This window comes from Styela clava, chromosome 9 (assembly GCF_964204865.1).
Source record: "Styela clava chromosome 9, kaStyClav1.hap1.2, whole genome shotgun sequence".
Classification (NCBI taxonomy): Eukaryota; Metazoa; Chordata; class Ascidiacea; order Stolidobranchia; family Styelidae; genus Styela; species Styela clava.
The window spans coordinates 6,416,865-6,429,436 of record NC_135258.1 but is presented as its reverse complement, the minus strand read 5'-3'; the positions used below and the strand labels follow the sequence as shown (position 1 = coordinate 6,429,436).

General features: G+C 36.0%; 1 protein-coding gene across 1 annotated transcript; it reads right to left on the bottom strand.

Annotated features, from left to right (window-relative positions):
• Window positions 1–7,138: 7,138 nt before the first annotated feature.
• On the bottom strand, window positions 7,139–11,760 carry LOC120339777 (uncharacterized). Its single transcript, XM_078116528.1, has 5 exons — window positions 11,657–11,760; window positions 10,503–10,677; window positions 9,138–9,234; window positions 8,000–8,120; window positions 7,139–7,348 (listed from the first exon to the last, which is right to left on the bottom strand). The coding sequence occupies exons 2-5, from the start codon at window positions 10,652–10,654 to the stop codon at window positions 7,227–7,229; spliced, it is 492 nt and encodes a 163-aa protein (XP_077972654.1). The 5' UTR covers window positions 10,655–10,677; window positions 11,657–11,760; the 3' UTR covers window positions 7,139–7,226.
• Between the last annotated feature and the right edge of the window lie 812 nt (window positions 11,761–12,572).

The window sequence follows — 12,572 nt, the reverse complement described above, 5'->3', positions numbered from 1 at the left end:
CTGAAACGTATAATGTAAGGAAATTAACACATAGAGAGAGAGATTTTTATTTTTTCCGTCAACCAAAATAAAATAACAGTCATCGTAATAATAAAAAATAATGGTACTCCTGAGGTATGTCCACCAAGATGTCGCATAACCTGAACCCTAACCTGGTACACAACCTCAGTTCAGGTTGTGGGCCATCTTGGTGCGCATACTTCAGGAGGTCCAAAATAATAAATTAGTTTTGTATAGACAGGAGGGACTGATACGATCAGGCGCTCATAAATGGTCACAGTTAATGCCAGAAGAATAAGAAAGGAAAAATAAACGATAAAAAAACAGTAGAATATTGATTCGCACATGTTTGGACAAAATTCTTTAGATGAGTTAAAGCGACTTGAGTGTAATATCCATCCTTAATCATGATACTAAAAATCAACAAAATAGAGAGTTCGAAAGATCGAGTATTTAACATAATTCCTTATAGCAGGGGTCGGCAACCCACGCCCCGCGGGTCAGATCCGGCCCGCGAAGTAAAATAATCCGGCCCGCGAAACCCGTTGATGACAAGTGCAAAGTGTTCAATCACGCAGAAAATAGTCAAATGGAATTATCTGAGATGAAATTCAATGAGGAAATAAATTTATATTCTATTTGAGAGATGTATCATTTCTTGGTGTTTATGAAGAAGTTTCTTCAGCCGTTCGGTTTTCAACTTTCAAAAAATATGTTCGGCCCGTCAAGACTTGCAACCCTTAATTTTGGCCCGCGAGTGACAAAATAGTTAATCTCAATTTTACCGCAGATTATTTGACTTGAGTTCGAATACCGACGGACAAGACCTATTTGCCAAAAGTCAGTGAAACATAGAGAATTGAATGAATTTAATTTGAAGCAACCTCGCTTATTTAATCTCAGTTAAGCCGCAGATTATATGACCTAGTTTCGAATCCCGATGATCATAGCTATTGACCAAATAAATGAAAATAAATACCTCGTTTCTTTCAAACAGTTTGCCTTTGCTCTTCGGCTTGTTGTGTTGTCCTGCCCTACAAAGAGTGGCTTTATATCTTCTACCTGTATGATCAGTATCCTGCGCATTTACGACAAAATTAATAATGACAATAGTTAATAAATCTATATTAAAATGCTACAATAATGATGCATGTATGATTTAATGAATGGGTTTCTATTGACCACAATGCCCGCCAATTCAGGCGATGTCTTATCAAAGGGCACAATAGCCTGCTTATAGTCCTTTCAAATAATTTTAGTTTAATTCATCAAAAATCTTATTAGTATTAATTTTTATATTTGCATCTGTGTATCTATTTCAATAGTGAAAAAAGGCGCATGAATGCATTCTCACATAAGAACAATTGCCGACATCTTGGTTTTCTTCCAATTATACAATGATAACTCGGTAGTCGAACGGCTCGATACTCGTACAATTTGGTAGTCGACCAAAAATGGGGGAGGAGACGTTATTCTAGTTATATATCGAAGAGGTTTTATAATATGTATGTGCGCTCAACATTATTTATTAAATGTATTGTCATCTGAACACAATTTCCGACTTTCGAATCTTCAATTTCACTTTCATTTCATTCATTCCTCAATTCAAATTATTCAGAGATTGAATTAGTCGCAATAATCCATATATAACGTGTTATATATTGTTTTATGTATTATATGTGCAATATGTTCACCATGATTGACAGCTAGTACGCTATTGTAAAACGATGCAATTGAATACCTGAATCCTGAACGTTTCCGCACTCAATTATTTCCAATCGAATCCGGATCTGTGAATACAAATAACTCATTTTTTAAAACAACACAATTGTACCTATTCACACGATGCTTTTTTCTCTAATGGCACGATTGCCTGCTTTGAGTTCTTTCAGTTAACCATTATAATATCTATATCACCCACAAATTGCTGATAATACGTCATTGTGAAACAGTGCAATTTAATATCTGAAGAACCTAAAGGTTTCTGCGCTAAATTATTTCAAATCGAATTTCAAACTGTAACAAAACAACTCATTTTTAAAACAGCACAATGATGGCAATTCACGTTGCTTTTTCAAATAGCACAATTTAGGGCGCTCCAGAAGTATGTATACCAATATGGAGGCAACTAATTTTGTTCACCTATTTTACATCAAGTTGTGTTAAGGGAATGAAACCTATGGGCGAACTCGTATTAGAACTAAAATAAGAAAATCGGAATAATAATATGACCTAACCCTAAACTGGTACACATACTAAGGGAGTACCCAATTAGGTGCTTCGAGTCATTTCAATGCATTCTCATGGACACAATTGCCGACATCTTGTTTTTATTCCAATTAACTTTAATTCCTTTCACAATTGTGCCTCAGAGTATACTTTTAATTAAATATATTTTGTTAAATTGGGTAACACATAATAATGGTTATCTGTAACTTTGTAACTGTTTTAATAGTGAATATGGAGGAGAATGAATGCATTCTCATGTGATAACAATTGGCGACATCTCGGTTTCCTTATACCACAGCGCGTTGTTTTGTTTTCCGGAATTTCTGATTCAATCATTTTATTTTGTACCAGTAATTTATATTCGAAAAAAAAGAATAAAGGTCCTTCCATCAATTGATCTGCTGTCTAATATAATATAGATAAGGTGTTATTTGATTTGAATTTCAAAGACTTCTTCTATCTACCATTTGTAAACTTTTAAACCTGTCGAAATTATTTCACGCTTGATAGGATGTAGGATACTGAAGAATTATAAATTTGTCACGATTCTGCGGTTCCTGTTTGCTTGGCAGAGATAATTAGTCCATAAATTGGATATACGTGGAACCTATTTTATTTTACATCAATTTCAATAGTAAATAATGACGAATGAATGTATTATCATAAAAGAACAATTGGTTTCCTTTTAATCAGTACTCCGGTAGGTTAGGGTTCGGCCATAATTTTATTTCGATTTTTCTTATTTTAGTTCTATTACGAGTTCGGGTACTTCTTGTGATAGCAAGTGAATATACCCCTGCCCATATGCTTCCGTCCCTTTACCAACAAAAGTAGGCGAAAAAAATTAATTACATTTTGGTAATTGGTACATTTACTTCTGGAGCGCCTTCAATTACTCCAGAGAGAAATTGTTTGTTCTAAGGAAACTTCAGCATTAATCATTTCATTTTGCGCTACTAATATATTTTGGAAAAAAAAAACAGGAGAAAAGATCCTCTCATGAATTGATCTACTGTCTAATATAAAATATATATTGTGGTATTTGATTTGAATCGTAGAGACTCTTTCTATATATCTTTCCATTGTTTTATTCTGTCGAACTAGTTACACGCTATAGGCAGGATGTAGGTTACAGAATTATTCCCGATTACTTTCCGATTATTGCCGTAGGTGTTGTACGAACAGCTCAGATTTGACGAATTCACAAAAATACGAATCAAAAAAATATATAATCGGGCACTTTACCACGCATCTTTGTGTCCACGGATTGTCATCATATTTTCTGAGTAGTATTGCTTTTATTTCGTCAACACAACCTCAGATTAAAATGATCACAATAAAATTAATAATAAACCATGGCGATGAATATGTATTTTTGATTTACTAATATATATACTTTAAATATATTTTAATAAGTCTAAATCAAGTTGAACTTTCTAAAAATTTATAGCAGATAGTAGGATTTTTCTAACGGCGATAACAAATTAGCAAGATCGCAAAAATATGTATCAAAACTAAGTATAATCGGACAATATATTCTCACATTATTATGTTCACAGATTGCCATTGTATTTTGGGAGAAGTAATACTTTCATCTTGTCGTAATTCGACGCAACCGCGAATTATCATGAACACAATTAAGTTAAAATAGGAATACATCTTAAATTCTCGTCGTTGTCATGGATTGAATATTGTGCGACAGAAAAGGCCATTGTTGAAATTCGTTAAAATTCTGTTGTGTTCGGTTTTATTGCCTGTTCACACAGAGTATACGGTTGCAATAAACGCACCTTGAGTCCGCAAAGGGTTTCACCGTTAAGAAAATAGTCCGCGACCAAAAAATGTTGGGAAACGCTGTACTACACACACACACGTGGCTGTATATTGCATTGCTAGGTTTTAGGACACAAATTACCAATGATTTATACAGTTGTTTAGTATTGTTAATTTGATATTCACAACGAAGCCATCAGAAAATAGCCCAATATCAATAATTTCAAATAGTAATTGCTACAAGGTTGCGCTCAAAATACTATAATTCTACGAATTTCTAGTAACGTTCTACTCCGGACCGATTCAATTTCCTGTAAGCTGTAAGTTATATGCTTTGAATGTGATATTATTGAGGTATTTCTACAAACGAAGTTACGACGAAAAGCAGAATGAACTGGGGGAGTGTATTGCTTCTGACTGCAGCCTTCACTCTGGTTATTTCACCAAGACTAATGATGGTGTCGGCGAACGATAGGAATTATAAAGAAGTAGAATTGGTGATTTTGGATAATAGCCAACCACCACCGAAGCTTGCTTGTGGCTTGCCAACCACCACGCGAAGGCCAGTATCGGGTTGAGGATGAACTTGTCAGAAGAAAGATAATTATAGAAGTCATTAATGTGTATTCGTTTAATTATCACTTCTACTGTACCATTCATTTTTGAAACCCACAGAAAAAATATCTTGTACAATCAAAAAAATTTGAACCAGAATAAATTCAAACATATAGAAACATGTTGAAATCTTGTGGTGAATCTTTAGCCAGACTTTGAGTTGGACGGAAAAATGCGAGAGTTGCTTACGTGTGAAGCAAATTATTAGTAAAATAAATAATAACGAATTTTCAATCGACGTGGTTACACCTTTTAACAAGATCATTTACAGGTGGGTGAGCATATGATTTAACTCGAGATCTCAAATCTGCGATGGCAACACAATTAAGCACAATACTTGGTACCTCCATAGTGTTTGTAACAAGTTAGGGTTAGGTCATAATTTAGGTCATATACCCCCTGCCCATATGCTTCAGTCCCTTTACACCACAAAAGTAGGCGAACAAAATTAATTACATTTTGGTAATTGGTACATTTACTTCTGGAGCGCCTTCAATTGCACCATAGAGAAATTGTTTGTTCTAAGGAAACTTCAGCTTTAATCATTTCATTTTGCGCTACTAATATATTTCAAAAAAAAAAAAAACAGAAGAAAAGACTCTCTGTCCAATTAATCTACTGTCTAATATAAAATATATATTGTGTTATTTGATTTGAATCGTAGAGACTCCTTCTATATATCTTTCCATTGTTTTCTTCTGTCGAACTAGTTACACGCTATAGGCAGGATGTAGGTACAGAATAATTTCCGATTACTCTCCGATTATGTGATTCCCAGTAGCTTAAATGAGGAAACTGGTTCATAAATAAAGATATACCACGGATATGTATTAACTCTGGCCAATGCATTCTGAAAACATCCATTATTTCTGTCGTGCGCCGTTAAGTGTGAATCTTGCTTATGACCGCATAAAAGTAGGTAAACATTTATTAAACCTGCACTCCTGTACACAGAATTCGGTACTTCCGTAGTGTGTGTACCATTTTATTCCGATTTTCCCTTTTTAGTTATATTACGAGTTCGGGGACTGTCTATGTTAGCCGAGTGAAGATACCCCCTGCCCATAGTAATCAGTCCATTTACCACATAACGTGATGTATAGTAGGCGAACAAAATTAGGTCCCTTCACATTGATACACACACTCCCGGAGCGATCAAAATTCTACATTTGCGTTGACTTCACATGTTTGGCAGGGTGCGCGCCTATTTTTACATTTGAATTGGGCAAAGACATGCCATAAGCAAAAGCCGAATTCAGCAAGAACATTCTCAAGACTTGAATTCTTGAGAATTAGTCTATGCACATTCAAAAACATTGTATATACATTAATATTTATATATTATTGAAAAATCGGGACGCATAATTGAAAGCCAGGAGAGTATAGGGAACATATTTAATACGGCCGCTAAAATGAAGCTGGTCAAAACTCATGTATTCTTGGTTTTCACGGAATAATATCTGGGGTTTCCGCTTAATAAAATTCAGCTAGTCAACAAACAAATTTGAAAAAATGAAAACAAGAGATAATGCTAACTAAATTAAATATTTATTGTCGCTGTAGGCCAGTTTTTACCCAACAACAAAACGAACAACCAAAAATTTCCTTCAGCAAAAAAAAATCGGTCGATTTTTGATATTTATGGAACTCATTTTGTTCAAGAATAAATATTTCAATTATATATACAAAATCTGCTATTAATTATAAGGGTATATCGACGTCTCACTTTGTGCCTCCAGGTGATTGACCGTGTCGTCACGTTGACCAGGTTTACATTATGGGCGCTACTTTTCTTTTAACTGCGACAAGTCACAGATCTCAGACGCAAGATTCTGCCTGACATCTGAATCTTCAATCTTACTTGAAGTTGAGTTATTTATCGTTATATTCCGACTCGTATATTTCTTTTCGCAACTGCGCCATTGCGCGGTAACACCAGACCATTTGTGCAATAAAATCACATTCTGGCTCACTTGAAACATTACGTTTTCGAAGCGTGGCTCGTTATATTTTCTAACACCTAGTTAGAATGTCCAATCCACATTTTCAAGTAAAATATGAAGCCTACTTTGTACGACAATATATTAGACTGTTGTAATATTTCACATAGTTTGTAAATCATGAAAAACTCTGCTCAACTTTAGAATATTCTTGCTCAGTAAAACAAACATTTTCTCAGTGTAACATTTCCTTATGGGGAACACTGGTTAAGAGTTTGGTAAATTTACGCTCTGTTAAAGTAGGAATGTGCAATCTATATTACTGAAGGCCCATGTTATAAGCATAGATATTACGTTGAACTCGGGCATGGGCTTTGAACGTAAAGGGATTGGAATTACTAGATTTAACTAAATTAAAATCTCGTTTCTCGGGCTGCGCAATGCACACTGCACACCACTCAAAATTAGCATTTCTTCGCGGCTGCACATTTTCCACTTCTGTCTGATCCGCATTTGCACCCCCTTGTGTTAAAGGTATCTCGATTAATACTCAAGCAAGAAAAGATAAAATACAGTTACAATTTACGATGGCGCCACTTTTATTTTTTATTTTTTTGTTTTTAAATCTGCGATATCTGTATGAAACAATAAAAAAACTGAAGCATAAAATTAATAACTGGGTGTCGGTTCGTCGGTCTGTCCGTCAGGAATTGACTGAAATGATAACAGCAGCTCATCAGAGTCTGCAATTTGTTCGAGTTCTTGCTCAGTCATGAATCGGTTGAATTCCTCTGAAATAGAAGAAAAAGACGTTTATACTGTATGTTATAGGAGAGAATCACGAAATCTTGTCACGTGCAGTTAATCAGAAAATATTCCCATCAGATTAGTGGTTATCAAACGGCCGGCGCAGTTTTTTGAGAGGGCGTGAAGCTAATTAAAAATAAAAATTCTTATCAGATTTTATCTTGCCCCACCTAATTCGGATATTTACATTTCAAAACTTTTTGTTTATTTTATTATTTTCTTTCCATTCATGTTTTTTTAACGTGATTTTGAACTAAACATACTTTCGCCTTACTATCTGTTATTTGTAGATTATCGTTATCTGGGTATTTTTGAGGTAGTGCGCGTGACTTGACAAACTCTATAAAAGGGGCGGGGCCTAAAAAATTTGAGAACCACTGCATCAGACTATCTAGTCCACCGGGAGTATGTACTGAACAAATGCCATGTTTCTCATTTTTTTTTTTATAAAATGACGTTCATTAATGCCCTTCGCTCCGGACAAGCCCTGTACAGGCAAGCACCACTAATATTCAGGGATGTGAATTAGCAATAAAACAACACTATTGAGTGAAACATTGTGACGTTGTTAAGATCTGTCGTTTTTATTATGAAATAAAAAGATAAAAAGGGTAGTTTTAAAGGCTGCGACTTACCGTCAGGCATGCTGGCAAGTTCGTCCAACATTTCCACCATAATCTGAGCTTCACCATCTCCAGATTCTGCCGCAATTTCATCAGCGATCATGGACATTGCGTTCTTATAGGCTTCTTCGTCCTGAACAAATAGAAAGTTGTGCTGAAATTTGGAAGCCACAGAACGAACCAGGGTCAAAGGTTGGGGTGTTGTGCTTGGCGATAGGAACACGCTTGCTATCGCCACATTTGATTGCTCTACGTAAGTCAGAAGGTTGAAATTCCGCGGGCATAATTTGTGCGACAGAATTGCTGTCGTGGGGTGATTCACGCAGCAGCTACGACTTTCTTAACCATCAAGTAGCCTACACATATTAAGGACGAATAACCAGTTAACTGTTCAAATATTGACTCGTAACTAGGCGATAGGCAGGAGATTGTTATTCAACACTCAGATTATCAGTTAATAGCGACAGATTTCTCGCCATGTAGGATTGTTCCAATATTATTTCGTCACGGGCATTCATGGTGAAGCGAAGTATTTATACGACAATGGTGATGTAAATAGGATGAGATTTACGTATTTAGTTGTCCAGGGTGAGAGAAATGCCGAAATGTTGGCTTAATCATATGGCGAACCACGGCATCTCGACCGGTTACCAGTCAATATTGGGTATGGAATTAGTTAGCCAGTTATTTGTTTTTAGATGTATGGACTTGATGGTGGAAGAAGCCGTAACCGACCAGCGGTTAGGTGAACCACCTTACGACGGCAAAGAGTTTAGGAATCCTTTCGCACATTCACGCATGATAATCAGAGGTGCGATGGCGAGCGTATTCCTAACGCTTAGCACGATGCGCCACACCGTCGCGCCTCAAAATAGAAAACTTGAATTTTTGCTATGATCCGCATACGCTTATTTGGTGCTTTTGCTTTAAACGAGATTCTTTACGAGTAGTCAATGATATCTGACGACTTTTTTAAAAGAATGGCAATTTTTCTGGTTCAGCCTTGAATACCCAATTCATTACATTCTGGTTAAGGTGAGGGGCATGGGATTCGAACACGAGATGTGTAACCGGCCATGCCGAAACTGTTAAGTCTTGACACTTTAATAACCGCTGGCTTTGTCTAAAACAGATTAATATAGTAGATTACCTTCTCTCTGAGCTCTCTCAGCCTACTGATTTCTTCTTTGTTGTCCCAACGACTTTTAACATAATTTTTGGCCGCTTCTATGGCAATGTGGCCCAAGCTTTAAAATAAATGAAGAATATATACAGGGTTCGTCGGTTTCATTATTTTTTCAATTTGACTCCTTGCATCCCTAAAACCAAGTGTCTGAAAAAATTTGATATTCGAATTTTATATCGTCGCACTGAGGGGAAGGTGTTTTTTATTTTTACCACAAACCCAACAAAAACTAAACGTCCAAGTAAATTTGTTCCTTTTATCGTTTGAATCGGGTGGACAAATTAGGCCCGCGGGCCGGATCCAGCCCATCAAAGTGTTTCATCCGGCCCACTTGTGCTTGCTACAAATTTAGACTGTAGTTTTTATTCGTATAAATTTCTGTTGAAAATAACTTTGGCTTGAAAATAACTTGGACGTCCATTGCCACTCAGAATAAAGGTGTGCAACTTTTATTACAGGAGGGCCGGATACAAATAACTGGGTGAAACCGCTGGCCGCGCTTTTTTTTAATATAGCCGTTCTAGTAGTTGCAGGCACCAAAAATTGTTTCTTTTTGTTATTGATCTTACGGCATTGTTAGGGGGCTTTGCAGAAATGGTGAGTTAGTACCTGGTGCCACTCCGGTACTGGTATAGGCTTTGCGATGCGAATAGATTGGAATTGTGCGCACGTACCAAATTATCTAAACTAATAACTTGTTTCGTGGGCACATCATTCAAAATTGGCACTATTCCGTGGGCCGCACAATTTTTCCTTCCGGGCTGCATTTGGCCCGCGGGCCGCAGCACACCCCTGACTTAGGAAAGTAAATGCCCACCCTTGGACTTTAAAATGTCGGCATCAAATTCTATTTTTATCTTAAGAATAGTCTTGAATAAACACACTATCAGTGGAGTATTTGTTCCTTGTAGTTGTGTGTTTATCCTCTGTGTTACTATTTTTTTGTACCACGGCGGAGTATAAAACACGTTACTATCTATCTTATTCTAAAAACTTTGTAAAAAATTAAAACATTCAAGATTTTATAATATTATAAATTATACACAAAGGGGTACTCCCGTATTGTGTGTACCAGGTTAGCGTTAGGCCATGATTTCATTCCAATTTTTCTTATTTCAGTTCGGTTACGAGTTCGGGGACTGTCTGTGTTAGCCAAATTAATAAACCATTAGGTTTCAAACCTCTTTACACAATTTGATGTAAAATAGGCGAACAAAATTAGTTACCTCCTTATTGGAACACACACTTCTGGAGCGAGCGCTCGCAAAGGTAATAAAATGTTCAGTGTAATTAACTAAATATTTATAGGAGCAGTGAGGATAAACTTACGGATGCCTTCTAACGTTTTTATAGACTTTCACAGCCTTCCTAGCTATACTTCCTACTCGTCGAACGAGTCTTCTGACCCCCCAACCATGAGACTCCTCCACCAGTAGGAGAGAGAGCGCGACAAAGAGGGTAGCTGCAATTTTCAGACGCATTTTCTTTGAAGATTTTGTGTTTTCTGAAACGTATAATGTAAGGAAATTAACACATAGAGAGAGAGATTTTTATTTTTTTCGTCAACCAAAATAAAATAACAGTCATCGTAATAATAAAAAATAATGGTACTCCTGAGGTATGTCCACCAAGATGTCGCATAACATGAACCCTAACCTGGTACACAACCTGAGTTCAGGTTGTGCGCCATCTTGGTGCGCATACTTCAGGAGGTCCAAAATAATAAATTAGTTTTGTATAGACAGGAGGGACTGATACGATCAGGCGCTCATAAATGGTCACGGTTAATACCAGAAGAATGAGAAAGGAAAAATAAACGATAAAAAAACAGTAGAATATTGATTCGCACATGTTTGGACAAAATTCTTTAGATGAGTTAAAGCGACTTGAGTGTAATATCCATCCTTAATCATGATACTAAAAATCAACAAAATAGAGAGTTCGAAAGATCGAGTATTTAACATAATTCCTTATAGCAGGGGTCGGCAACCCACGCCCCGCGGGTTAGATCCGGCCCGCGAAGTAAAATAATCCGGCCCGCGAAACCCGTTGATGACGAGTGCAAAGTGTTCAATCACGCAGAAAATAGTCAAATGGAATTATCTGAGATGAAATTCAATGAGGAAATAAATTTTTATTCTATTTGAGAGATGTATCATTTCTTGGTGTTTATGAAGAAGTTTCTTCAGCCGTTCGGTTTTCAACTTTCAAAAAATATGTTCGGCCCGTCAAGACTTGCAACCCTTGATTTTGGCCCGCGAGTAACAAAATAGTTAATCTCAATTTTACCGCAGATTATTTGACTTGAGTTTGAATACCGATGGACAAGAACTATTTGCCAAAAGTCAGCGAAACATAGAGAATTGAATGAATCTAATTTGAAGCAACCTCGCTTATTTAATCTCAGTTAAGCCGCAGATTATATGACCTAGTTTCGAATCCCGATGATCATAGCTATTGACCAAATAAATGAAAATAAATACCTCGTTTCTTTCAAACAGTTTGTCTTTGCTCTTCGGCTTGTTGTGTTGTCCTGCCCTACAAAGTGTGGCTTTATATCTTCTACCTGCATGATCAGTATCCTGCGCATTTACGACAAAATCAATAGTGACAATAGTTAATAAATCTATATTAAAATGCCACAATAATGATGCATGTATGATTTAATGAATGGATTTCTATTGACCACAATGCCCGCCAATTCAGACAATGTCTTATCAAATGGCACAATAGCCTGCTTATAGTCCTTTCAAATAATTTTAGTTTAATTCATCAAGAATCTTATTAGTATTTTGTTTTCTTCGATTAAATCTTCATTAATTTTTAAATTTGCATCTGTGTATCTATTTCAATAGTGAATAAAGGCGCATGAATCTCACATAAGAACAATTGCCGACATCTTGGTTTCCTTTCAATTATACATTAACTCGGTAGTCGAACGACTCGATACTCGTACAATTTGGTAGTCGACCAAAAATGGGGGAGGAGACGTTATTCTAGTTATATATCGAAGAGTTTTTATAATATGTATGTGCACTCAACAATATTTATTAAATGTATTGTCATCTGAACACAATTTCCGACTTTCGAATCTTCAATTTCACTTTCATTTTATTCATTTTTCAATTCAAATTCTTCAGAGATTGAATTAGTCTCAATAATTCATATGTAACGTGTATTAATGTAATTATATATTAATTGTATTAATGTAATATATGTACAATATGTTTACCATGATTGACAGCTAGTACGCTATTGTGAAACGATGCAATTGAATACCTGAATCCTGAACGTTTCCGCACTCAATTATTTCATATCGAATCTTGATCAGTGAATACAAAAAACTCATTTATTAAAACAACACAATTGTACCTATCCACACGATGCTTTTTTCTCTAA

Excerpts from the sequence above, each read along its gene's own strand:
- LOC120339777 (XM_078116528.1), bottom strand. The coding sequence starts at position 10,654 with ATGCGTCTGAAAATTGCAGCTACCCTCTTTGTCGCGCTCTCTCTCCTA. Across the intron at positions 8,121-9,137 it reads TGAGAGAGCTCAGAGAGAAG|GACGAAGAAGCCTATAAGAA; the intron begins GTAATCTACTAT and ends CTATTTGTTCAG. Across the intron at positions 7,349-7,999 it reads ACTTGCCAGCATGCCTGACG|AGGAATTCAACCGATTCATG; the intron begins GTAAGTCGCAGC and ends CTTCTATTTCAG.